The 23,256-nt window shown below is 47.5% G+C and overlaps 1 protein-coding gene and 2 pseudogenes across 23 annotated transcripts in view; 1 reads left to right on the top strand and 2 right to left on the bottom strand.

The window, feature by feature from the left end:
* The first annotated feature begins 1,348 nt into the window (after positions 1–1,348).
* Positions 1,349–7,970, top strand: LOC144329781 (uncharacterized; annotated as a pseudogene).
* Positions 5,912–23,256, bottom strand: part of LOC100430065 (uncharacterized) — a 55,756-nt gene continuing 38,411 nt past the window's right edge. For 3 of the 23 annotated variants that reach the window (XM_077940434.1, XM_077940433.1, XM_077940447.1), the window contains 15 exons: positions 15,419–15,538; positions 14,771–14,830; positions 14,507–14,587; positions 13,781–13,874; positions 13,300–13,650; positions 12,923–13,032; positions 11,795–11,880; positions 11,305–11,687; positions 10,716–10,966; positions 10,427–10,620; positions 8,974–9,049; positions 8,452–8,543; positions 7,979–8,197; positions 7,367–7,522; positions 5,912–7,281 (listed from right to left, as the gene is read on the bottom strand). In XM_077940434.1, coding sequence (XP_077796560.1) covers positions 8,998–9,049; positions 10,427–10,620; positions 10,716–10,966; positions 11,305–11,515 — 708 coding nt within the window. In that variant the 5' untranslated portion in view covers positions 11,516–11,687; positions 11,795–11,880; positions 12,923–13,032; ... (3 more) ...; positions 14,771–14,830; positions 15,419–15,538 and the 3' untranslated portion in view covers positions 5,912–7,281; positions 7,367–7,522; positions 7,979–8,197; positions 8,452–8,543; positions 8,974–8,997. Of the gene's footprint in view, positions 7,282–7,366; positions 7,523–7,611; positions 7,713–7,978; positions 8,198–8,451; positions 8,544–8,973; positions 9,050–10,426; positions 10,621–10,715; positions 10,967–11,304; positions 11,688–11,794; positions 13,651–13,780; positions 13,875–14,506; positions 15,539–23,256 lie in introns of all 23 variants that reach the window. The other 20 variants (XM_077940430.1, XM_077940449.1, XM_077940435.1 and 17 more) reach the window with 14 other exon arrangements.
* Positions 16,662–17,344, bottom strand: LOC144330134 (uncharacterized; annotated as a pseudogene).

The following is a 23,256-nucleotide window of genomic DNA, read 5'->3' as shown; positions in this document are numbered from 1 at the left end:
GCTGGGCGCAGTTTCTCACACCTGTAATCCCAGCACCTTGCAGGGCCAAAGTGGGTGGCTCATGAGGTCAGGAGTTCAAGACCAGCCTGATCAACATAATGAAACCACATCTCTACTAAAAATAGAAAAATTAGACGGGTGTGGTGGTGCATGCCTGTAATCCCAGCTACTCAGGAGGCTGAGTCAGGAGAATCACTTGAACCTGGGAGGCAGAGGTTGCAGTGAGCCAAGATTGTGCCATTGCACTCCAGCCTAGGTGACAGAGCAAGACTCCATCTCAAAAAAAAAAAAAAAAGTTTTTTAAAATACGTAAACAACATTGACAAACAAAAGGAAACATGACAACTGATACCAACAACTCCAAGGATCACTAGTGGCTATTATCAGCAACTATATGCAAACAAATAGGAAAACCTACTAAAAATGGATAAATTTCAAGACGCATCCAGACTACCAAGATTGAACCAGGATGAAATCCAAAACCTGAACAGGCCAATAACAAATAATCAGATCGAAGTGGTAACAAAAAGTCTCCCAGCAAAGAAAAGCCTGGGACCTGATGATTCACTGCTGAATTCTAGCAAACATTTGAAGAAGACTAATACCAACCTTACCCAAACGATTCCAAAAATAGAGGAGGGAAGACTTCCAAACTCATTCTACAAGGCTAGTATTACCCTGATACCAAAACCAAAGATACATACAAAAAAGAAAACTACAGGCCAGTATCACTGATAAATATTGATGCAAAAATCCTCAACTGAATATTAGCTAATTGAATTCAACAGCACATTAAAGTTGGGGTGCAGTGTCCCAGGTTCACCCAACCCTTCCCGTTTTCCTCTCTGTGTGTGTCTACTTTGCTGTGTTCCCTGGTGGCAGCGGGGGTGGCAGTGTTGGTGTGTGGGCCTCCCAGGACAAGGGGAAAGTGAGTATGCCCTTTTCTTGCCTCCTGCCAGGCATCTGCAGCCTGGCACAAGCTCTGGCCAGGTCTTCAAGCAAGGAACCTGGAGATGTTCTTTTCTAATTTCTGGATTGGTAACTTGAGGCAAATTCTGGATACTAGAGTCAGAACTAAGACAAGACTTGAATCACAGGAGTCTGTGGTCCTGAGAGGCAGAGGCGTGAGACCTTCTAGAGCTGGGTGTGTGTTCAGGCCAGTTGCTTCTCTCTGTGCCTCAATGTTCCAGGTACCCTTGGAGGGGCTGAGATCCCAGGGATCCCTGGAGCCTGGCTGCATGGCCTGGCCACCCTGATGCCCTTGTGTGCTACATGACAGGACAGCAAGGCCAAGGAGAATGGCTCCAACAGCTTCATGCACTCCATGGACCCACAGCTGGAGTGGTAAATGGAAACTATCCAGAACCTGGTGGAGTCCTACATGGCCATTATCAACAAGACCGTGTGGGATCTCATGGTTGGTGTCATGCCCAAGACCACCACGCACATCATGATCAACAACGTGCATGCACCGCCTCATGGTGGGAGGGGGCTCCTGTGGCACAGGGCATGCAGGTGGCCATGTTGGCCTGGGGGAGATGCCGACCAGCCCTATGGGACCAGGTACGGGGAGGGATACATAGTCCAAACCAGAGGTGTCTCAGAAATATAACATGGGACTGAGGACAGTGGCCCATGCCTGTAATCCCAGCACTTTGGGAGGTCAAGGCGAGAGGATAGCTTGAGCCCAGGAGTTTGATTCCAGCCTGGGCAACATAGTGAGACCTGGCCTCTACATAAAAATTTTAAAAATAGCTGGGCTTGGTGGTGGCACGTGCCTATAGTCCTAGCTACTCAACAGGCTGACATGGGAGGATCACTTTGAGCCCAAGAGGTTGAGGCTGAACTAAGCGGTGATCTCGCCCACTGTACTCCAGCCTAGTGACAGAGCAAGATCCTGTCTCCAAAAACATTTTGAAAAAACTGAGTAGACAGGTGTCCTGGTGGCATGATAGGTCCAGGGTCCCCTCCCAGATCTGTGACCTTGGACACGTGACTTTTCCTCTGGACCTCAATGTCCCTTTCTGAGTGAGAAAAGGGCTGTGGGGAGGCAGATCTTTGAGTCTAAGTGGTGTAGAAGCCACATCTGAAAAGCCATACTCAGGACTCCAAGTCCAGCACACAGTCGCACCAGGGCCTGGTGGGAGGCCAGGGCAGCACAGGTATCAGGTCCAAACCTCCTTCCCTCATTGCCCACTCTCAGACCAAGGAGTTCCTCTTCTCGGAACTGCTGTCCCACCTGTACTCGCATGGGGACCAGAACACGCTGATGGAGGAATCAGCATAGCAGGCACAGCGGCGCGACAAGATACTGCACATGCACCACGTGCTGAAGGAGGCGTTCAGCATCATGGGTGACATCAACATGACCACCATCAGCACGCCCATGGGGGCCCATTGACGACTCCTGGCTGCAGGTGCAGACCGTCCCGGCCGAATGGAGGTACCAGGGCTGGCCCCCAGTAGCCCCAAAGCACCCCAGCCTCCATGACTGAGCCTGGGAGCTCTTGGAGCAGGCTCTGTGCCCAAGCTGGCAGACATGGGTGCTCTCTGGAGCTTATGGTGTAAGGGCTGAGATCCTGGAGAGGCTTGTGTGTGGGTCTGTACTCTGAGGTGGCCAGAGGCCTAGCAATGTAATCCTGGGCCCGCTGTACCTGTTGTGCAGTCTGAGTCATGCGCCAGGGGAGGGCATCCAGCTCCCAGTCTGGGAGTGCTGAGAGCCAAATCCACTGCAGAGCAGGGGTGATAGTCAGGGTCATAGCTCCTCTATCTGTCGGCAATCCAGTAGTGATCTAGGATAAAATCTTGAGAGTTCCATACACATGATCATCCCACAGCACACCTCACAGGCCAGGCAGGGACACACAGCCCCTTTCTCTCCCTCCCAGGTACCATCATAGCTGCTAGTGTGTGCCTGAAGGCAGGGTCCCTGGCCCCCACTGAAGCACTACCGCCAGCCAGCAGAGTCACGCACCTTGGCCTGCTGCTTCTAAAGGTCACCTCTGCTATTCAGCCAAGGGGACCACAGTGCCTGCTGGCCTGGCTGAGCTCCACTCAGCAAGCCCACCCACCTTCCTTGCCATGGACTCTCCCTCTTCTGCTTCTCCCAGCAGGAAGGGCCCAGCCTCACCTGTGTGACCTGCAACCCCCAACGAGCTGAGGCTCCCCCTCCTAGACTTATACATCTATAGCCTATGGCATCTGGCTGCCTACCCTCCCTACCTCCCCCAGGGTCCTGGGCTTTCTGACTGCCCAGAGGGATCTCCGGCAATCACTCCAGCCATCCATCCCTTTTAGCTTCATCATCCTGGTTCAAGCACTGTTCCTTCTCTATCAGGTCTGGTGGCTGCTGCATTGGGTTCCAAAAAGCGAGAGGTGGCCCTGGGCCAGTGGGTTGGAAGACAGGGTGACCAGAGAAGAGGGAAGCCCGAGGGGGCTTGGCATTGCTCTGAACAGTGGGTGCACTGCCTGGGTGCCCTGGAAGAGGCCAGCGTGTGTGGGGTGGGGAGGGCTGCCGCAGCCCCCAGGCACTAACCATGAAGCTCCGGCTCCTCCATCTTCCTCCCCTTTCCTTTCCAACCCCTCTTTTCCAGGAAGCTTGCCACACTCACACATGCGCCCTCCCCTCCCCGGCCCTACCACAGCTACTGTGGCACACCTGTGCTCTGCACTTGCCTCTCCAGCTCTCTGCTCGCTTTTCTCTCTCCAGTTTTCTCTCTGCTTTCTCTCCAACTGCCAGCCGATTGGGTCAGGCAAGACCATCCCGTCCTCAGAGCCCAGGCACCCCTTCGACCTCTAAACAGATCCCTCCACTTCTTGGAGACCTCCCTTTCCAAGCCTGCCTGGGCAACTGTTCTGTGACTTGACAATGGCTCCCCCAGCCCCAAAGCCAGCCCCCTACATCTGTGACTTAGTCTGTTGTAGTGGTGACCAGACACATCCAGGTGTGACCATTGCCGAAAACTTGTGCCCCCTCTGTGGTACGCCCCTGCCCTGGTCTATAAATATCTTTAAATATATATATATATATATATATATACACACACACACCCCAACAGGTGGCCGACCACCTCGCCTCTAGCGCTGGGAATCAGTCACCGTGCTGGTCTTTTGGAGTCTTGTGGCCCAACAAGAGAAATCTGTCCCCTAACATTGGCCCTCCAAAGTGCACCACCTCTAGTGAGCCTCCCTGTCATGCCCGGCCTGTGGACAGCCAACACCCGCTGTCCCTCCTGCCCCCAACCAAGCATGGGAGTGCTGTGCAGGCAGCTGTGTGGCTTGACAGCCTCTGCCAGTCCTGCTGTCCCTCGGCTGAGAATCAAACCATTTCTGGATGACGTGGAAATGCATCCTCTGCTGGCCGTGTTCTCTATGGAGCTCACAGGAGGGGAAAGACCAAGCCATTTCTAGGGTGCTGTTGGGAGTGGTTAAAAAGGCCATAACCCTTTCCAAGGGACACTTTTCCTGGAAAGCCCCTGAAGCTTAGCTGGCTCTTATCCTGTGAAGCCAGCTCTGGCCAACAGGGGGCTGCCATGAACTCAGCCTGGAGGGAGATTGAGGAGCAGCCAGCACTCTAGAGGGACAGATGGGACAGGCCACCAGGTGCAGACAGTAGAGGGAGGCAAGGGGACAGAACGGAAGAAACCTGGGGTGGGTGGAGGTCAGTGCCCTTAGGTGCTGGTACCTGTCTTCCTGGCCACCGCCAGATCAGGCTTCTGAGTCTGTTGGCTGTCAGGGCCAGACTGCACCCCATAGGCTCCATGGCAGTCCCCATGGAATCCCCCTGGTGTCACCAGGCAGCAACAGGTAACAGGCCTGGAAGGTCCCCAACAGCCCAGCTGGACGTGCTCAGACACTCTGGGGCTCCCCATTCAGTGGCACAAACTCCAGGACCCAGTGAGGGAAATGGGAACACACCAGGCCAAGCAGTATGGCTAAATCTATTTATTCCAAAATAAAAAGCAAAATAAACAGGAGTCCAATCACCAGGGAGTCACAACTCCATCCCCTCCTCCTTCCTCTGTCCTATGCTAGCAATAAATAAGTTTCCCAGCCACAAATAATTATTAGACCCTCCTCCCCATGTGCCAGCTCCAACCTCCGCTAGCTACGATACAGGGGCGGCCCTACCCTCTGGAATATACAAAACATTACACAGACACAATATGTACATCGGGGAAGGGGGCCACCCCAGCAGCCTGTGCCCTCGCCTGGTCCACAGTTCGCCCCACTGTCCCGCCTCAGCTACCTCTCTGAATAAGTAGATTGGAGACCCCCTGAGGGAAAACTTGCTATGGTGAGAGTAAGGAGGCCATCAGACCTCCTCCGAACAAACCAACTCCACCAGCCTCTGGCTCTTAAATAACAATCATCATCATCCAGAAATATAAGGACTCAGCCCTGGTCAAGGCGGCGAAGGGTCTGTTTGTCTTTCCCCAGTAGACAGAGGTCGTGTGTTGCTACCCTAATTGTAACAGGGTGACTGGGAAGGGGTGATAGGGACATGGTGGCGGTGGAGACTCCAGCCCCATTTCTCCAGGCTTTGCTGACAGGGGCCTGCTTTTAATTTTTATTTTTATCCCATGACTTTAAAAAAAATCCCATAACTTCTTTTTCATAACTTTTTTTTGTAACTGTTCATAAAACTTTTTTCTACTTTTATCCCACAACTTTTTTTTGCCACAACTTTTTTACATTTTTTTATCCCACAACTTTTTCACCCCATAACATTTTTAATCCTGTAATTTTTTTATTTTGTGTTCTTTTAATAAACAGTTGCATATATTCCAATTTTGTAAAAATGACACAGATTATCTCATGCCAAGCATGCTCAGCATTTGCGCAGTATCAATACCTTTAATACTATAGATTTCAAGACTCGCAAAATAAAATTTTAAGGCAAAAACAGCACTTTGCAACAATTTAATAATTTATTACATTACAGTAGCATCACACCAGCAGTCAATAATGCCACTTCAGGCAAAAGTCTTTCAGTATTTCCATTATACATTCTGTTTACAAGAATTCATAAATTGGTAAAATTCATTCTAAGAAAACTTGGCAACTAAAGCTTTGGACTGGAACTGGCATTTCTTTCTCTACTTTTCCTTCCTACCGTTTCTTTCTTTTAAACTGCAGTATTCATATTTTAAAATGTTTTAACTTATTTCAGAACATTAAGATAGCAGTTACATTTTTTAATACTTATATTATTTTTAAATGACTCAGATAAAGTTTTAGAGAAACTATATTATGGATAGGGCTAATTTATACTTTCAAATTTTCTAAAAATCAGCTTTGGTTTTAGAACTGATTGTTTTTTCATCATCTACCGTCAACGATGGGAGCCTTTCATTCCTCAGAAATAATCCCTTTTTAGGTCATTGAGAAAGAGTACAACTGCTACAGCTCATGGTACAATATCTTCATGAGCCCAGAGCACACACAAATCCTGAGGGAACTACCACAGTACAGCGCTCATTCTTGGCACCGGAACAAATGAAACGCACTCTATCCTGCACACACCTGCCAGAGCAGGCCACTTTCCTCTTCTGTGAGATTTAAATATCCCCCAAAATGTTATTACTCCCATCATCAATACACAGAAAATGGGGGAAAGGCTGTTTCCAGTTCTCAGCCTTTAAACAACTCTAAATGTCAGTACTCACAGTGGCATATATTACAAAGTAATAAACAGTGCACACTTGAGGGCAAACCACATATTGAGCAGTGATTAAGATTAGATCAAACATAATAGCAGAATATAAGCAGATTTTATCTGAATTCCATAATGAATATACATGCTGCAATAACATTAAAAAAGCATGGCAGCCTATTCCAAACCAGCAACAATAGTTTTGTGCAAATAGTGGGTCTTTGTGTGTCTGACCTCCCACCACGTAAGGGCAAACTCGATATGCATGCTAATGACCTATAATTATGAAATTAAAAAAAGAAAAATGCTAAAGAATGCCAGAGTGAATATCAGTGAAAGCCACAGAGACCCACTCTCCTTTAACTTTTTACAAATAAACTTAAATTATAAATTAGAAACACAAATAATCATGAGTGTCTCTAACATTCAAATGAAGTAAATGAATTGGGTAGGAGATTAACCCCATAACTTGTTTCCTTTTGTAAAATTTCTTGACCAGCTCTTTGATGATGGTGATGTTTATCTCCTTCTTCTCGGCAACCAAGCCCGGCAAAAGAATGGCACACAGGGGTTGATGCCCAAGCCTGGGTGCTCCACGCTGTCGGTGAGGTTCACCTCACAAAGATCTTTGGGGAGAGGGAGGCGGGGATCTGAGCGCAGTGCGAGCCTCTCCTGCCCCTGCCTGCCCACCTGCCTGAGGACTCTACTCACCACCATGCTTGTCGGCAGCCCCCAGCTCCTGCGGGGCTGGGGCTCCCAGACTGGGCTCATCAGCAGGGTTCTGGGCAGTGGCCGGGAATTTGCTGTGCCCCTTGTTGTAGTCCCCACAAGCCACATCATTATCTCCTGCAGCTCCAGCAGCTTCACCTGGATGGAGGGGTGCTCAGCTGTCATGCTGCTACCCACCCTCACGCCCGCCCTGACCCCCACCCCATCAGAGATGTTGCACACCCTACTTTCATCTCCTCCTTGTCCTGGGCCAGCCTGATGTAGTCCTCCTCCTGGTGCCGCATCTTTGGCACTACCCCCTGGCTCCATTATAAGGTGATGAACTTTCCTGAGGGAGGACAGGGCTCAGACGCTGAGACCCCTCTGACAGCCCTGCAGTTCCCACTGCCATGCCCTGTCCTCCAGCTCACTGATGGCGTCTGTCTTTCCAGTACTGGATGAATCGAAGTTCTAGTTTCTCCACCCACTCCCTTAGGTCCGCCTTCTCCTCCAGGAGGTCCGTAAGCCCTCTCTGGAGTCAAAATAATGAGGTCATATCTTGGCAGCGACCTGTCCCACCCCTGCCCTTCTTGGCCCATGCCAGGACTCACTCACCTCCAGCTTCTCCATGACCTCCTGCAGGGCCTGGTGGGTCTCCCCACTCATAGACTCGGCCCCAGTCACTGGGACTGGGATCACTGCTTCTGGCTCCTGCTGGGCAGAGGCCACCGGGTGAGCCAGGCACTGGCAGCACACTCTGTGCTCTTTCACCTGCTCTTGTAACCATGCCTGCTCCTCCTGGGCACTGACTTCAGTGGAGTTGTAAAATGCCACCTGAAGACAAGAAGTGAGCATTCTTGTAGGGGCATACACAGAACAAATGGGGCAGAGAGGTGGAGCGCAGCCCCTTCCCTTGGGGCCTCAGAAAGTGCACCTGTTGGTCACAGGTGAAATGGTGTCTGACCACTGGCACCCAGAAGGGGTGAGGGTCCAGAGAAATCAGAAGGCAGGGAAACCAAGAACATAAAGGGGTCTTGGAGGGAGCACTCAGGAAGGTGGCAAAATGGGTGCAGGGGGTTCAGGCTCACCATGGCCTCCCAGCTCTCCAGGTCCTCCGGGATGCTTGGCATGGGCTGAGGTGCCTCCTCCTCCTCACTGTCCAGATGTCCTCCTCCATCTCCTGTGGGGGGTGGCCAAAAGGGTCCTTAGACAACCTAACAAGGGAGGTACTGTGGGCCCACCTCTACCTCCACCATCACTGTATAAGCCTGAGCCAGCCCCTACCCAGAGAGGAATAAGCTGCTGTTCTTTATTTTTACTTTTAAGAACCAGGATCTTGCTATGCTGCCCAGGCACAGTCCCACTACTAGTCGCTGCTGGAGTTCTGACCTGTTCCATTTCTGACCTGGGCCAGTTCAGCCATCCTTAGGCAACTAGGTGGACCCCGCTCCCAGGAAGTCACCATATTGATGCCGAACTTAGTGTGGGCACCCAGTCAGCATAAGGACCAGCTGTTCTAAAGGTCTCTTCCAACTCCTTAATCCTGTGCTGCTAACAGTGTCCCCTTCCTGCTGGGGCTCTCTCCTCTTCCTCTGAGCAGGTTCCCATACCTTCCCCAGGGAGAGCCGTGAGGCTCAACTGAGCCTGTAGGGGCTGGTTCTGCTGGCTGGCAGCTTCCAGACGCTCCTAAGGGGCAAGGAAAGAGTGAGAAGGCACGGAGTGTGCCAGGGTGTCCCCCTCAGCAGCTCCCTCCCCTGGGTCTCCTGCAACTTTTGGCGGGCCATCTTAGCCACTGCTTTGCCCCAAGCTTCCTGCTGATGCAGCTGGTTCGTTAGCTGGGTCTGCTGTAGTAACTGCCTGTGCAGCGCCTCCTTCTCAGTGGTCAGCTGCTGATAGGTGGACACCTGCTGCTGGTAGGTGGCCAGGTACAGCTGCAGGTGACCCAGGTAATGGTCTGGCTGCTGCTGCAGACTCTGAGCCTCTTGGCTCTTCAGCTCCACCTGCAGGAAGACCCTGGGCATGAGAGCACCTGGTGGCTGGCTTCCAGATTCTGGGTCCATTGATAGGGTAGCCAGAGAAATGTGGGGCTCTATCGCCTGCCCAAGCCCCTGGCCCCTTGTTCTGGGCCTAAGTGACTGCCTCCTTTTCCTAGAACCCCATGCCTCCTTCCCCAGCCTCAAATCTCATACCCTCTTCTCATCATTTAAACTGTAGGCCACAGACTGGTGGAAAAGCAGTGGGAGACAAACACCATCTGCTAAGTGTGCTACATGCCTAATGCTTTCCAAGTATTATCTCATTTAATCCTCAACTCCTCTGTAAGGAAAATGATAACTTCCTTTTGAAGTTAAACAAACAGAGACTTAGAGATGCAAAGTACTTGAATGGTGACCTGTGGAACTGAGGCTGGAATCCAGTTTTAATCTAAGGAGTATTTTTGTTTTGTTTGGAGACAGAGTGTCACTCTGTGGCCCAGGCTGGCATGGAGTGGTGCAATCTCAGCTCACTGTAACCTCCACCTCCTGGGCTCAAGTTATTCTCATGCCTCAGCTTCCTGAGTAGGTGGGATTACAGGCATGTGCCACCATGTCTGGCTAATTTTTTTTTTTTTTTTTTTTTTTTGGTAATTGTAATAAGAGATGAGGTTTTACCATGTTGGTCAGGCTGATCTCAAACTCCCTACCTCAAGTGATTCTCCTGCCTCAGCCTCCCAAAGTGCTGGGATTATAGGCGTGAGCCACCGTGCCTGGAATAAGGAGCCTCATATACCACTGTCTCTTCCCCTGTGATTGGGGGGCTCCATACCTCTACCTGGGATGATGATGTCCAGACCTGGGAGGAGCCCAGGGCTCCACATGTCTAATAGTCAGAGGGCAGGAAGCAAGAAACAGTCACAGGACTGCCCTGGAGGGTGCTGGGGCCACTTGACCCCAGGCTGGAGTGGCCTCTGTACTGGCACCTCCCCTCCCCAGAGGCTGGTGCTCGCTTCCCAGCCCTTCTTGGATAGGGGGTGGAGGTTACTGTTTCCTTCACCTCGCTCAGCTTCTCCTGCAGCTCCTTTACCTGCTGCTCCAACTGCAGTGCGCTCTTGTTCTCATTGTTCTGGACAGAGAGAAGCAATCAGCAGCCACCCACTGCAGCTGGAGAACCAAGAACTTGGTGTCTGCCTCCCATGGCATCGGGAAGGGTGGAGGCAGGTGAGAAAAATCATCCCCTCTCTCCACAGCCTCCAGCGCAGCGCTCTGGCTCACAGGTGCCTTTAGAAGTAACATTTCACATGAGGGCTACAACGCCCCTACCAAGGCCTGGAGGACTTGGTAGGAGGGCAGCCTCCCCAGGTGGGGCAATGCACCAGCTCTTCAAAGCCGCTCTGTGGCTCGGCCAGCTGCTGAAGCCTCTCCTCCTGCTCTTGAAGCCTCTCCTTTTGCCCCCAGATCAGGACACTCATGCGCTGATTGTTGTCCACCTGGGCTTGGAGTTCTCCTGCCATTCTCTCCACCTCCTTCCTCAGATGCTGCAGCTCGACCTTAGAGGGCACTGCTGGAGGCTCCAGAGGCAGGGGTTCAGCGGAGAAAGGAAGCAGGCAATAAGGGCCTCTGGATTCTCAAAAAAACAAACAAAAACACCTCCTGTTGGTGTACAGCTCCTCTCAGGCTCCCCAAACTTGACCACACTGCTAATAATTCCTCACACCCAGATGGTAGCCAATCTTCCGAACCACATTCAGATAGAGAGCACTGTGGGTGACTGACAATGGGCCTTATTTGCTGATGGGGACACTGAGGCTCATGGAGACGACAAGACTTGCTATCTCCTGGCACAGACCCCTTTTCCTCTGCCTCAAAGCCCTTCTATCCACCCCCCTCCCTGGGGCACTCTAAGCCACTCCCAGGGCCCTCTGATGCCAGGCCTGTTCCCAGGTCATGCCAGCCCCATCTTACCCCTCTGGTTTTTGAGTTTGGACAAGCTCCTCTCCAGCTTCTCTACCCAATGTGTATCATGCTTCTTCTCCTTCTTCAATGTGCAAACCTGCCCAAAGCACGGGGGCAAAGGGCCCTGGAGAGAGGGGCTGGTGGCTGGACAGGCTGCCATCTCCCTCTCTGCTCCCACCTCCACAAAGCCCATGACCACCTCTGGCCGTACTATTCCCATTTTACAGATGCCCAGAAAGATCCGTGACCTATTGAAGGTGGGGGACTGAAGGGTCAGAGCTCCCCTCCGGAGACATTTTCCTCATCCTCTGCTGCCACCAGGCCCTCTCTCCTTTTATGTGTTGAGCATATTCATCTCTCTCTAGCTGGACTTGTTTAACCAACTCCTTCAACTGCAAGAACAGGCACAGAAGTTAGGAAGGGCCGTCACTGGTCCTCACCTGCTCCTGGCCACCTGGGGTCATCTTCCTTCCACATCCCTCCCTCTGCAAAACCTCACCTGTGTTGCATGTGTTTCAGCAGTGCCTGCTCCCGTATGGACTGCTCTAACTGCCACTCAATAACTGCTTTACCGCGGCTCGAGGTCTGGATGGTGAAGAGTGAGAAGTTTCCAATCTGTGGATCCTGGGGCATTCCACAGTGCCCCTTAAAAGGGCTAGGGCTTGGCTCAATATACAACTCGGTCAGTAAAGATCAAGGCACTTCCAAGCCTATGGTCTGGTTTTTAAAAGAACTCAGCCAAGTTGGAAGGGACAGGGAAAAGATCGAATTTACAGCTGGCTAACAGACATCCAGAGAGATCAGATAATATTGCTTTGTTATTCCTGTTATTGCTACCACTGTTTGAACTTTTATTGAGTGTTTCACCAGGTACCATGCTAGCAATCCCATTTAATTCTTGCAACCACTGTAGGAGACAGTTACTATGATTACCTCTATTGTGTAGATGAAAAAACATGGAGTATTCGAGGTTAAGTGCTTGCCTAAGATCACTTAGGCAGAGCTGGGATTTGAACACCCAGGTCTATCCAATTCCCAAGCCAATTTTTTTGTTGGGGGTGGGGGCACAGATAGGAAGGTGAAAATTAATCTTTTTTCACTATTTGAAAGGATGATACATTCATATAGTCTAAAACTCAGAAGGAATACAAGGGAAGTGTCTCCCAGCCACTCTGTTGCTATCTCCTGAGCTTTTTATGAACCCTTAAAGACATGTTTTATGTATATTATCATAGTATGCACACACACACATACACACACACACACACACGTTTACTCTCACTACAGAAGTGGTAATATATTAAAAGTATTCTTCTGTACCTTCACAGTACAAGTAAGTACCCAATACCCCACCTAGGACTTGGCCAAGACCACAGCCAGGTAAGGGCAGGGCAGGCACTTGGCCTCCAAGCTCTGCATCCAGTACTCACTCCCCACAGTGCCTCCCAACTCACCCACAGCAGCTGACTCAGCCCCAGGTTGCTCTAACAACCATACACAAAAGCAGAGGGAAAAGGCCATGCTGTGTTCTGGGCAGGACACTCCATCCTGTAGAATGGAGCTTTAGGCTCACTCCTCCATCTAGGAAGCCAAGCTGCCAGGGGATGGGACAAGTGGCTGAACTCACACTGATCTCCTTCTTCTCCTGTGTGGCAGTGACAGCAGAGAGAGCCCACTCTAACTCTGCTATATGCTGCAATGAATGTTGCAGGCAGCCAGCCACATCCTTGGATTCATCTGTAATGAGACAGTTGAGATGGGGCCCAAAGAACTCCCCCTAAAGACATGCCAAAGTGCCAGGTTGAAGGATGACAGGGTGCCCAGATTCCTACATTCAAAGTATCTGAGAGAACGTTTCATGTAATACAGGTCTGTATTAGTTTCTCCTTCTGTATATTCAATCTCTGGATTTGAACCTTTGGGAGAAAAGCCAAGCAAGTGCTGAAAGAGAAGGAAAGAAACATTCTCCGGAGGACAGGAGAAGACTTCACACCCTCCACTCACCTCTAGCTCCCTTTTGGCTTTCTGTTTCTCATTGTTTGCTTTCTTTTCCTACAGGAAGAGGAAGACAGAGTTCTTACCAGGGGGAGGCAGAGATGGCACAGCAAGAGACAGGCCCCCAGAATGCCACCAATGCCCCAGGACAGGCCCACCCGTGGGACCAGGTTATCAGGGACCCTGTAGGGATGGGGTGGATCTGAGGGTTGAGCCTTCTTCCCTAGGCTGGGAGTGGGTGAGACGAGACCAGGGCTTCTACATCTGAGTGCCCCCAAAACCCAGCAGTCATGTCGTGAGCAAACAAAGAAATCACGTCACTTCTTCCAGCTGATGTTCTACTTATTTCTTCTGTTGTTTCTGTTGGGAGAGTCAAATTAAGGTGATGGAGGGTGGCCCCCTCAACTCTATTCCCCAGACCAGGGAGCAGCAGGCAGTGGCCAGGAAAGGATTTTAAAGGCAAAGTTCTCAGACCCAAAGGGAACACTACCTGGTAAATTCTCCTCAAGCTCCGAAGGACAGAGGATTTGGGTCTTTGTTGGTTTTCAACCACAGCCACAGAACTCAGTCTTAATCTGGAATCTCTTGAGAGGAGAGTAACATAAGCCTCTAGAGATGGAGTTTGAGAGAGGCCACCCCTTCTGCCAGCTTGTGATTTAGAAAAGTGTGTTCATTCAATAAACATTTACTAAGCATGTATGGACCAGGAACGGTTCTTCACAACACATATAGGATGGAAAAGGACAGACAGGAGCCCTTGGCCCTAAGGTTTCCATTCTAGGGGGCCTTTAAATCTCTGACTCTCAGAACTAACAGAAAGATACTCTGGTATTCCCTACCTTCTCTGGAAACACGAACCCAAAAAGGAGAGGTGGCTTGTTCAGAATCAAAGAGCAAATTAGGGACTGAGTCACAGCAGAAATATGGGGCCCCTGACAACCAGTCAGGCTAGCACTTCCCCGAGGGGCAAAAACCCCAGGGTGTGTGTAGCTAGGACTCAAGCAGGGGTGTCTGGAGAGGAGAGAGTCAGCAAAGAGGGCAGCAAAAGAAGAGCCATCCTGCATGCTCTGGGTTCCCTCCAGTTGAGGCCTGGGTGCCCCAGCTCCCTATTTGTCCTTGGCACCAGGGGCCCCCAGGCCCTTTCTTCAGGGTCCCAAGGGGAAACTGGAACCCAAGATTGGCAACGTGGAATCAGGGAACCCCACTGGACTCTTACTAAAGATTTGATGGTGTTATTCAGTTGACTGATTTTTACAGACCTCAAGTCCAGGACTACGGCTGGTTCTTGGCATGGGTTCTGAGGTGCATGCAGTAAGGAGGACGTGGAGGAGGAGTGGGTCAAGAAGTAGAGAGAACAATCATTAGGATTGGGGTGTGTGTGGGCTGTCTCAGCTGGCAGAGGGGCACCCAGCCCTCACTGTGGGAGAAGGTTGGAAGGCTGGCCTGCAGGGCCACTGCACCTCCGCCCAGAGCCTCTTACCTCCAGATCCTTCAAGGTAGCAGATGATGTAGGGCCCTCCCCATGGATACCTGTTGCTGACTATAAGAGATGAGAGTGTACGTAGGGATGTTCTGTCCACCTCAGTGTCTAAGCCCTCTAACTTCCTTTCTTCCCCATCAACTGGCAACATTTTCTTTTCTGCCTATCTTGGACCCTTTCTCCCAAAACTCCTCTGTGCCAACTTCTCTCATGGTTCTTATCTCCCCACCATCCCACCCTGGGACCCTTTCAGTGAGTCCTGATGGCAAGTGACTGTTCTCATTGTCCTGGCTTCCCTTTGAGACTGGGGATGAGGAAAATCAAACAGCAATGACCATATCCTGGATGTCCTGGGTGTTTACAGCAGGTCATGTACTAGGGATTAACATAAAAATAACAATGACAAATCTCATTTAAACTTCACAAAGGGAAGTCAAACAATACCACCTCTATTATACAGATGTGAAAAGAGAGAGGCCCAAAGAGCTCAAGCAACTTGCCCTAAATCATATCCCTAGCAGACGGAGAGGCAGGATTCAAACCCAGAATTCTTAACCAGTACCTAACAGTCCATTCACAATCTTAACAATTACCCTCCACTGACCCTTGGGCCCCCTGTTCCCAGGAGCCTGGCCAGCCAAGACTCACATCTCCAGGTGAGTGGCAACCATCAGCAGTGGCTGTCTCAGGGCCACTGCCGTTTGTTTTCCTGTTCCTCTTTGCTCCTGCTGGAATGCCAGGGCTCTTTCTCTGCCAATATTCTTTTAACTGTGGGAGAGAAGAGCATTAATACTCATGAGTACTATCAGCCCCTACAGCCACATCCTCCTTTACAGTTTTTACAAAATACTCTTATACACCAGCTGATTTTATGACACCAACAACTGTACAAGGTGTTGGTACAATCATTTAGTGACTGAGGGGGATTGATATCATGGCTAGAGAAAAAAAAAAAAAAGAAAAGAAAAAAATGTAACACTGGAACTTTGAAACTCAGTCTTCTGACTCCAAGCTTTGGGGTTTTGCCAAGAAACAGTGGCTGCCAGGGACCAAAACCAGAGGCAGAGGTAAAAAAGTAAACATTAAGTAGGCAGGAACTGTATGCCGTGTGGTTTAGAGTCATACATCCTCACTTGTCTATTAGTGTGAAGCAGTGCACCAGTACCTCTCAAATTTTATATCAATGTGTCCTCATGGCAGAAGGAAGCCTTTCTGTTAAATCTGGGAATTTATCAGAAAGAAGACAACCCAAACCTCATTTCAGAGAGAAGTCTGGTATACTCTTAGAAACCTATGTTACCTAGGTGACGTATGTGACATCCCTAAGTACATTATTGTTTTTTCTCTTGATCTCAAGAGAATCAAGGGAAACCGATGCTTCAGAAAGATGTCCCACATTTATCCTGTGGCACTCAAAGTACCCCAGGTTCAGATAATATGAGGAAGATTCAAGCTGTCAAGTTCAGTTTCCCAAGATCTATTCCACAGAAGATGAGCAAATCTCACTTCAGAGGCCACTGAATGAAGGGCAGTCTGGCCCCAGAACCATGGAGAATCAGAATATGAGGTGGAGAACTCAGAAAAAAAATGTTGAAATCTCTCTGGAAAGTAGAAGCTTGGGAGAAAAGCCAAACCAAACCCATTCCCCCATTGCCACTCAGAGATACTGTTAATGTTTTGAGCTCACAGGGGAAGTGTAGGCTTTCCCCACTGTCAATGTCTATGTGAAGGGAGTAAGGCAGCCTGAAACCTCTTGCTCCTAGGTCCTATAGTCTCCATTCCCCTTCCAGCTGGAAATTTGTGCTGTGACCAGAGGAACCAGAAATGGGGTGAGAATGCTTAGGGGACTGTGTCGTAAGATCAAAGACCAGTCTTGCAGTAATGACAGTTCCTAGGTGGACTGTGACATCACTACATTCCACTCCTCCTGGTTGGGGGAAAGGACCACATCAGTGTGATGTCTGAGTAGCTGCTCCATGATGGGGGAGGGAAACACAGGGTTGAGACCCAGGTCCTTGGAGATGCCAGCACACAGAACCCAGGAGGTCAACCTTGAGGCAGCAGGAGGGGAGGGCAAAGTCTGCAGCAGGGAGCCCCAGGAGTCACCAGCCCAAAGTCACCCAGGGATGACTACCAAAGGCAGGGCCTGCGCCTGGGGGACCCAGGTCCTTGGAGACACGAGCCTAAAGAGCCCAGGGGGGGTCAAGCTTGGAGTGGCAGGTGGTAAGGGCCCAGTAATGGAGTGGGGAACCCCAGGAATCACCCGCCCAAAGTCACCCTGGGGTTACTGCTGTGGGCAGGGACTGGGCTGCTTGCTGAAGGGGCGGAGCTGACTGACAAGACTCTGGTTGGGGGAACCCAGAGAGGCCATGGTTGGGGGGCCCAGTCCGATGTGCCTCAGAAGCGGTATGGACTCTGGCAGTGGTCTTGTCATCAGAGGGGATCTGTGGCTGGGTTGAGGGGCCATGACATGGTGCGTTTTTACGTTTTTCTTTGCTGCCGCCAATTTGCTCTGTCGAGTTTCTTCTGCCATCATGGGGTCGGGAGGGAGGGGAGGTTGGGACCACATCAGCGAAATCCCAGCAAGCACTGATCAACACCTCCAGTCACCTACCAGGCAGCTAAGCCACTGATCCACAGGAGGCCTAACCAGGGCCCCAGTAGAATGCAGAAATGGGGCGTGGCCTTAATGCTCCAAGCTCATTGGTCACTGAGCAAGATTAAAGGGAAAGGGGGTGTAGCCAGGCAGCAGTATGTCCAGAGGGACCTGCGGCTCACAAAGAAAGCTGCCCTCGCAACCGTTGTCCCCGCCCACTCTGAGGGGAGGGGCTGCCCAGTCTGGGATGAGGGAGGTGCCAGCTTTTGTTTTAAAAGCTTTAAAACTTTAAAAAATATATGTGTGTATACTTTATATATATGTGTGTCTGTGTGTATCTATGTTTTCCTTCAGAGCTGTGTTCATTATCCAGTTTCTATGCAAGGTCTATGATTTTGGCCTATATTTTTCATCTTCAAACACAGTACAAAAATTACCAGTATTACCATAACTGAGATACAGATCCTATAAAAATGGAAAATCCGTAGCATGCCTGATGATTGATGAAGCAGATTATATTATCCAACATTCTAATAAGATAAAATAATCACAATAGTTTGTCTTTTTTGGAAAAACGTTTCTCTTATTCTCCTACGTTATAGTTAAGATTTTTTTTCTTAAACAAGAAACATGTCTAATATCTGTAACAACACAAAGCTTTTGGGCCGGGTGTGGTGGCTGGCGCCTGTAATCCCAGCAGTTTGGGAGCTCGAGGTGGGTGGATCACCCGAGGTCAGGAGTTCAAGACCAGCCTGGCCAATATGGTGAAACCCCATATCTACTAAAAATACAAAAACTAGCCAGGCATGGTAGTGGATGCCTGTCATCCCAGCTATTTGGGAGGCTGAGGCAAGAGAATCACTTGAACCCAGGAGACGGAGGTTGCAGTGAGCCAAGCTCACACCACTGCAGTCCAGCCTGGGTGACAAAGTGAGACTCCATCTCAAAAGAAATAAAATAAAATACAAAATAAATTTTAAAAGCTTTCAATTTAATAAGCACTCAAAACTCTTTACCAGTTTAAAACAAATACAAGGCCCATTTTTCTAGAATCACCTGGCCTCTCTAAGCCTTGCAAATGAAACTGAATTTCTCACTTCATACTTGGCTATGACTTACAATCATGAAAACCAAGAATTGTGTTATGTCACTGTGTACTGCTTTTTACCTGAATTCCACACGAGACTGGGATCAAGGGTTGAATCTTTCATGATTTGCTCCATAACCTGTGTGCTTCTTATCCCAGACCAAACCAAGCTTTTGTCTAGAGTTCTATAATTTACAGGTAGTAGACAAGAGTGGTTCTCAGTAATGTCATCTCTGGACTAGCAGCGCCAGAAGCACCTGAGAACTCTTTATAAGTGCAAATTCCCAGACCCTACCCTGGACCTGGTGAATCAGAAACTCTGGAGTAGGGCTCAGCAATCTGTGCTGCAGTCATCCCTCCAGGTATTTAAGAACCTCTGCCATACAGCAGGTAGAAAAATGTGTTTCCTTCTGGAGGCCCAAAGCCAGGGATACTATATATTCTGTCTTGATACAAAACAATGACATGCAATTAAAACACATAACTCTCCTTCCTACTCCCACCCTCCATCCAATGTGTTTTATTTTTATGAGTTCAATAAGAAAATAAGTGGCATTCAGAGGTTTACTCTAACAAGTATATTTACAAGAATCAGTTCTTATCTAGCCTGATCTCATACAAAACCATTTACATCCTCTTACTGCTAAAGTTTTTTAAAAAAATCTTCACAATGTAAGTCTCAGGCACACTAGGAGTTCTATAATAAACCACCAAGTAGATCAGAATGTCCAAACTTACTAGAGAAGAAAAGTGGCATCATTGGCTATATTTCCAAATTGCATCCAAAGGAAATTTAAGTTCTGAAATTTTTTCACCTTCATACTTCCAAGTTAATAGAATTCAACCAGAACACTCCATTTCTTCAAAGCCTCTAGCCAGGCAAAGTTTTACTGTATTACTTCTTGCTTTCAATGGATATAGGCAGAGTCCTGGTAGGCACATTTTGTATACGTGCAAAGATGCAGAACTAAACTGTTCCATCTGTTCCATATTAAAACAAAAGTCCTGTAAACCTTGGATGGTGAGTGTAATACTTCAGCACTAGCACCAAAGTTCAAATAGGAAAAGATGCCAAAACACCACTAGCAAACAAAACTAAACTCTTGGCCGGGAGCAGTAGTTCACACCTGTAATCCCAGGACTTTGGCAAGCCAAGGTGGGAGGATTACTTGAAATCAGGAGTTCAAGACTAGCCTGGCAGCATAGCGAATTCACATCTCCATAAAAAAATTTAAAAATTAGCTGGGCATGGTTGCACACACCTCTAGTCCCAGCTACTCGACAGGCTGAGGTGGGAAAATTGCTTCTGCCCAGGAATTTGAGGCTGCAGTAGCTATGATTATGGCACTGCACTCCAGTCTGGGTGACAGAACAAGACCTAGATGATTACATTCTCTCTTGCTCCTGTTTACACTAAAATCACTAAGTTAAAACGCTTTCAAGTTTGGCAGGATAAACATTAAGTGAAATGTGACTTTGAAGTTTGGAAGGAGAAAGAAAGAAGGAAGGAAGGAAGGAAGGGAGGGAGGGAGGGAGGGAGGGAGGGAAGGAGGGAGGAAGGGAGGGACGGACGGACGGAAGGAAGGAAGGAAGGAAAGAAGGAAGGAAGGAAGGAAAAGGAAAAGAAAGGAAAGGAAGAAGGAAGGAAGGAAAGAAGGAAGGAAGGAAAAGGAAAGAAAGGAAGGAAACAAAGGAAGGAAAGAAAGAAAAAAGAAAAGGAAAGGAAAAAAAGGAAAGGAAAGGAATTAATATACATCCAGCTATTAAAAATGATGATGCCAGAATATATTTACTGCCACAGAAATATATCCAAAATATAATAAGTGACAGAAGGCTATTATGATTCTACTTTCTAAAATGTTTACATGCATAAAAAAGGGTAAAAAGCAACAAACTAGAATGTTTTCGTGGCAAATTAAAGATTTTTCTTAATATTTGTCATCCAAATTATTACAAAAAGAATGTGATTTCCTTTATAATCAGGGAAAAGTGTTAATTTCATTTATCTATATTTAAATCTCTTTTCTTTTTCTTAGTTTTTCTCCCATATGTATCCCATGTAGGCTAGAATCCCTGCCTCTTGAGGGAAACCAGCCCATTTTTGGGAAGTGCACTACATAAAGTTGTCCCATCTTCCTTTTATTTTAAGACATCTGGAGACATTTTTGTTTCAAATTCTCTTATTGTTCTCAGAATATATATTTTAATATATGAAATTGAGGAAAAGACAAAGGAAAGGCTGACTCCCTACCACCCTCCTGGGGCTACTCTTCCAATTTTTGCTGCTATTGTTATGTATTAATATTCACTGGGTACTAAAAAGATGGGCAGCCCCTTAGATCCTTTTTTCTTATCTCTTTCTCATAATCCTACTTTATTCCTTCATTCACTTATTTTTTAAAGGGTCATTGTGTACAAATATATAGTTTTTATTTTAAATATAACTATCTATAAAAATTTTAAATATAACTATCTATAAAAGTATGTGCAACATCCCCTTCACAGTCTTATTCTCCTTCCACAGCCAAACATTTTTAATTCATTTCTTATATATCATTTCAGAATTTATCTTTGCAAATACACATGTATATTCTTATTCTACTCTTCTCTCTCAACACAAAAAGTAGCACACCATACATACGATACCATTCCTTCTCCCTTTTAAAAAACACACACAATAGGTCTGAGTTCTTCTACATGACTACAGAGGTCTTTCTTATTCTTCTTTTCAGCTGCACAGCATGCATCGTTAGGATGTACCACAGTTTACTTAACCAATTCCCAGTTGGCAGACAGATATCATCCCTATCATACTATTACAAGCAATAATGCCAAGTATAACCACCCACACACACCAAGTTCATTTCTGAATCTGCCTTTCATGAAGCCTCTGTTTGAATCACAAGGTCACAAGGCTGAAAATTAGCCCCTTTCTTAGTTTTCATTATGTACAGCAGTATGTAACAAAAGACTCCGTTGGGCAAAGCAAACGTACCCTTTGGAGATTTACTTCATAACAATAAATAGATAAACAGAACACCAAGGAGAACCATTTCTATTTAACCATGTGCATGTATGTATACAATCATGCATATGCGTAGGAAGTATAAATCAATCCATCAAAGCATTAAGCATTGTCTCAGTATGGTGGATCTATGGAGTGCTTTGAAGACCGCCCTCCTTTCCTATCAATTCTTTCTAATTTCACAACAGTAAATATGTATACTTTTGCAATATAAAATTTCAAAAAATGCTAACTCAAATTAAGTTGTATATATTCCTTCAGTCTGTCCTATATTTGTATGGTGCTCCAGAGTGCTTAAATATCACTTCATTAAAAAAATTTATTTATTTTTCAAATATAGAGATGGCAGGGTCTTGCTCTGTCAACCAGGCTGGTCTTGAACTCCTGGACCCTCCTGGATTCTCCCACTTCTACCTCCCAATGTGCTGGTATTACAAGTGTGAGCCATCACACCTGGCCGGCTTCATTTCAGAAATCTTTCCCCAGCACTCCATATATTACAAATAATACCTTTTTCTTGTTTAGAAAGCATTTTAGTGATATCTCTATTACCTCACTTGTCACATGATAATCAATTGCTCACCCATCCATCTCCCTTCATTGCTCATGAGCTCCTTGAAAAGAGTCTGATTTTCAGCACCTTGAACAGTGTGCGACACTTACATGCTTCATACATAGAGAAGGAAATGATTTCACTACAGTGTAATTATTCCCAGAATTCAATATCTGTATTTCTAAATTGTTCTAGATAGTCTGCCAACAACCTGAGAATGTTATGTTTTTTCCCTAAAACTTCCATCCATTACCGAGTGTCTACAGTCATAGTTAACTCAATTGTGACATGACCTCTGGCCAAGCCAAGTCATAGTTTTTTTTTTTTTTTTTCGGTTTTTTAGGTGATTTTTAATTTTAATTTTTGATTTTGATTGTTTCCTTTTTGTTTTTTTAATCTAGCAGTGTTTGGTAAACTTCAATGTCTCTACATTCCTGTGTCTTAGCACCTACTGGTCTCTGCTTGGAATAATGTCTCAAGATTTTAGTCACCTGGAAAAAATTTCTACTCACCCTTAAATAATCAGCTTAAATAGGCCAGGCATGGTGGCTCATGCCTGTAATCCCAGCACTTTGGGAGGCTAAGACAGGGAGATCACCGGAGGTCAGTAGTTCAAGACTAGCCTGCCCAACATGATGAAACCCCGACTTTACTAAAAATACAAAAAATAGCTGGGTGTGGTCTCGGATGCCTGTAATCTCAACTACTCAGAAGGCTGAGGCAGGAGAATTGTTTGAACCTGGGAGGCAAAGGTTGCAGTGAGCTGAGATCGTGCCATTGCACTCCATCTTGCGTGACAGAGCAAGACTTCATCTCAAAAAAAATATAAAAAATTTTTAAGAAATTTTAAAAACTTAAATAATACCTTCTCTGAGAATCCTTTAAATCTTCCTATTCTTTCAGGAAGAGTTGAAAATTTCACAACTTTTGAAACATTTGTGCCTCTATTACTATGTATCAGGCACTGAACTGAGTACCTAGGATAGAAAGATGAAACTGTAGATCCTGTCCTCACGGAGCTCATGGTCTAGTATGGAAAACAGACATATGAACAAATAACCACACTACAGGTCTTCAGAGCTCAAATCCTATCCTAAATACTGCTAAATAAGTGTTCTGTGAGATTTTGAAAGTACCAGGGCCAGAGACAATATGGCTGCTTGGATGACTTTCCATCCAAGTTAACATTCGGCCCTCATCACCAAAGGTGATATGTGTGTGCCTC

Source organism: Macaca mulatta, chromosome 7 (assembly GCF_049350105.2).
Source record: "Macaca mulatta isolate MMU2019108-1 chromosome 7, T2T-MMU8v2.0, whole genome shotgun sequence".
NCBI lineage: Eukaryota > Metazoa > Chordata > Mammalia > Primates > Cercopithecidae > Macaca > Macaca mulatta.
Note: the sequence above shows the minus strand (reverse complement) of the source record. Positions and strands in the feature narration are given on the sequence as shown.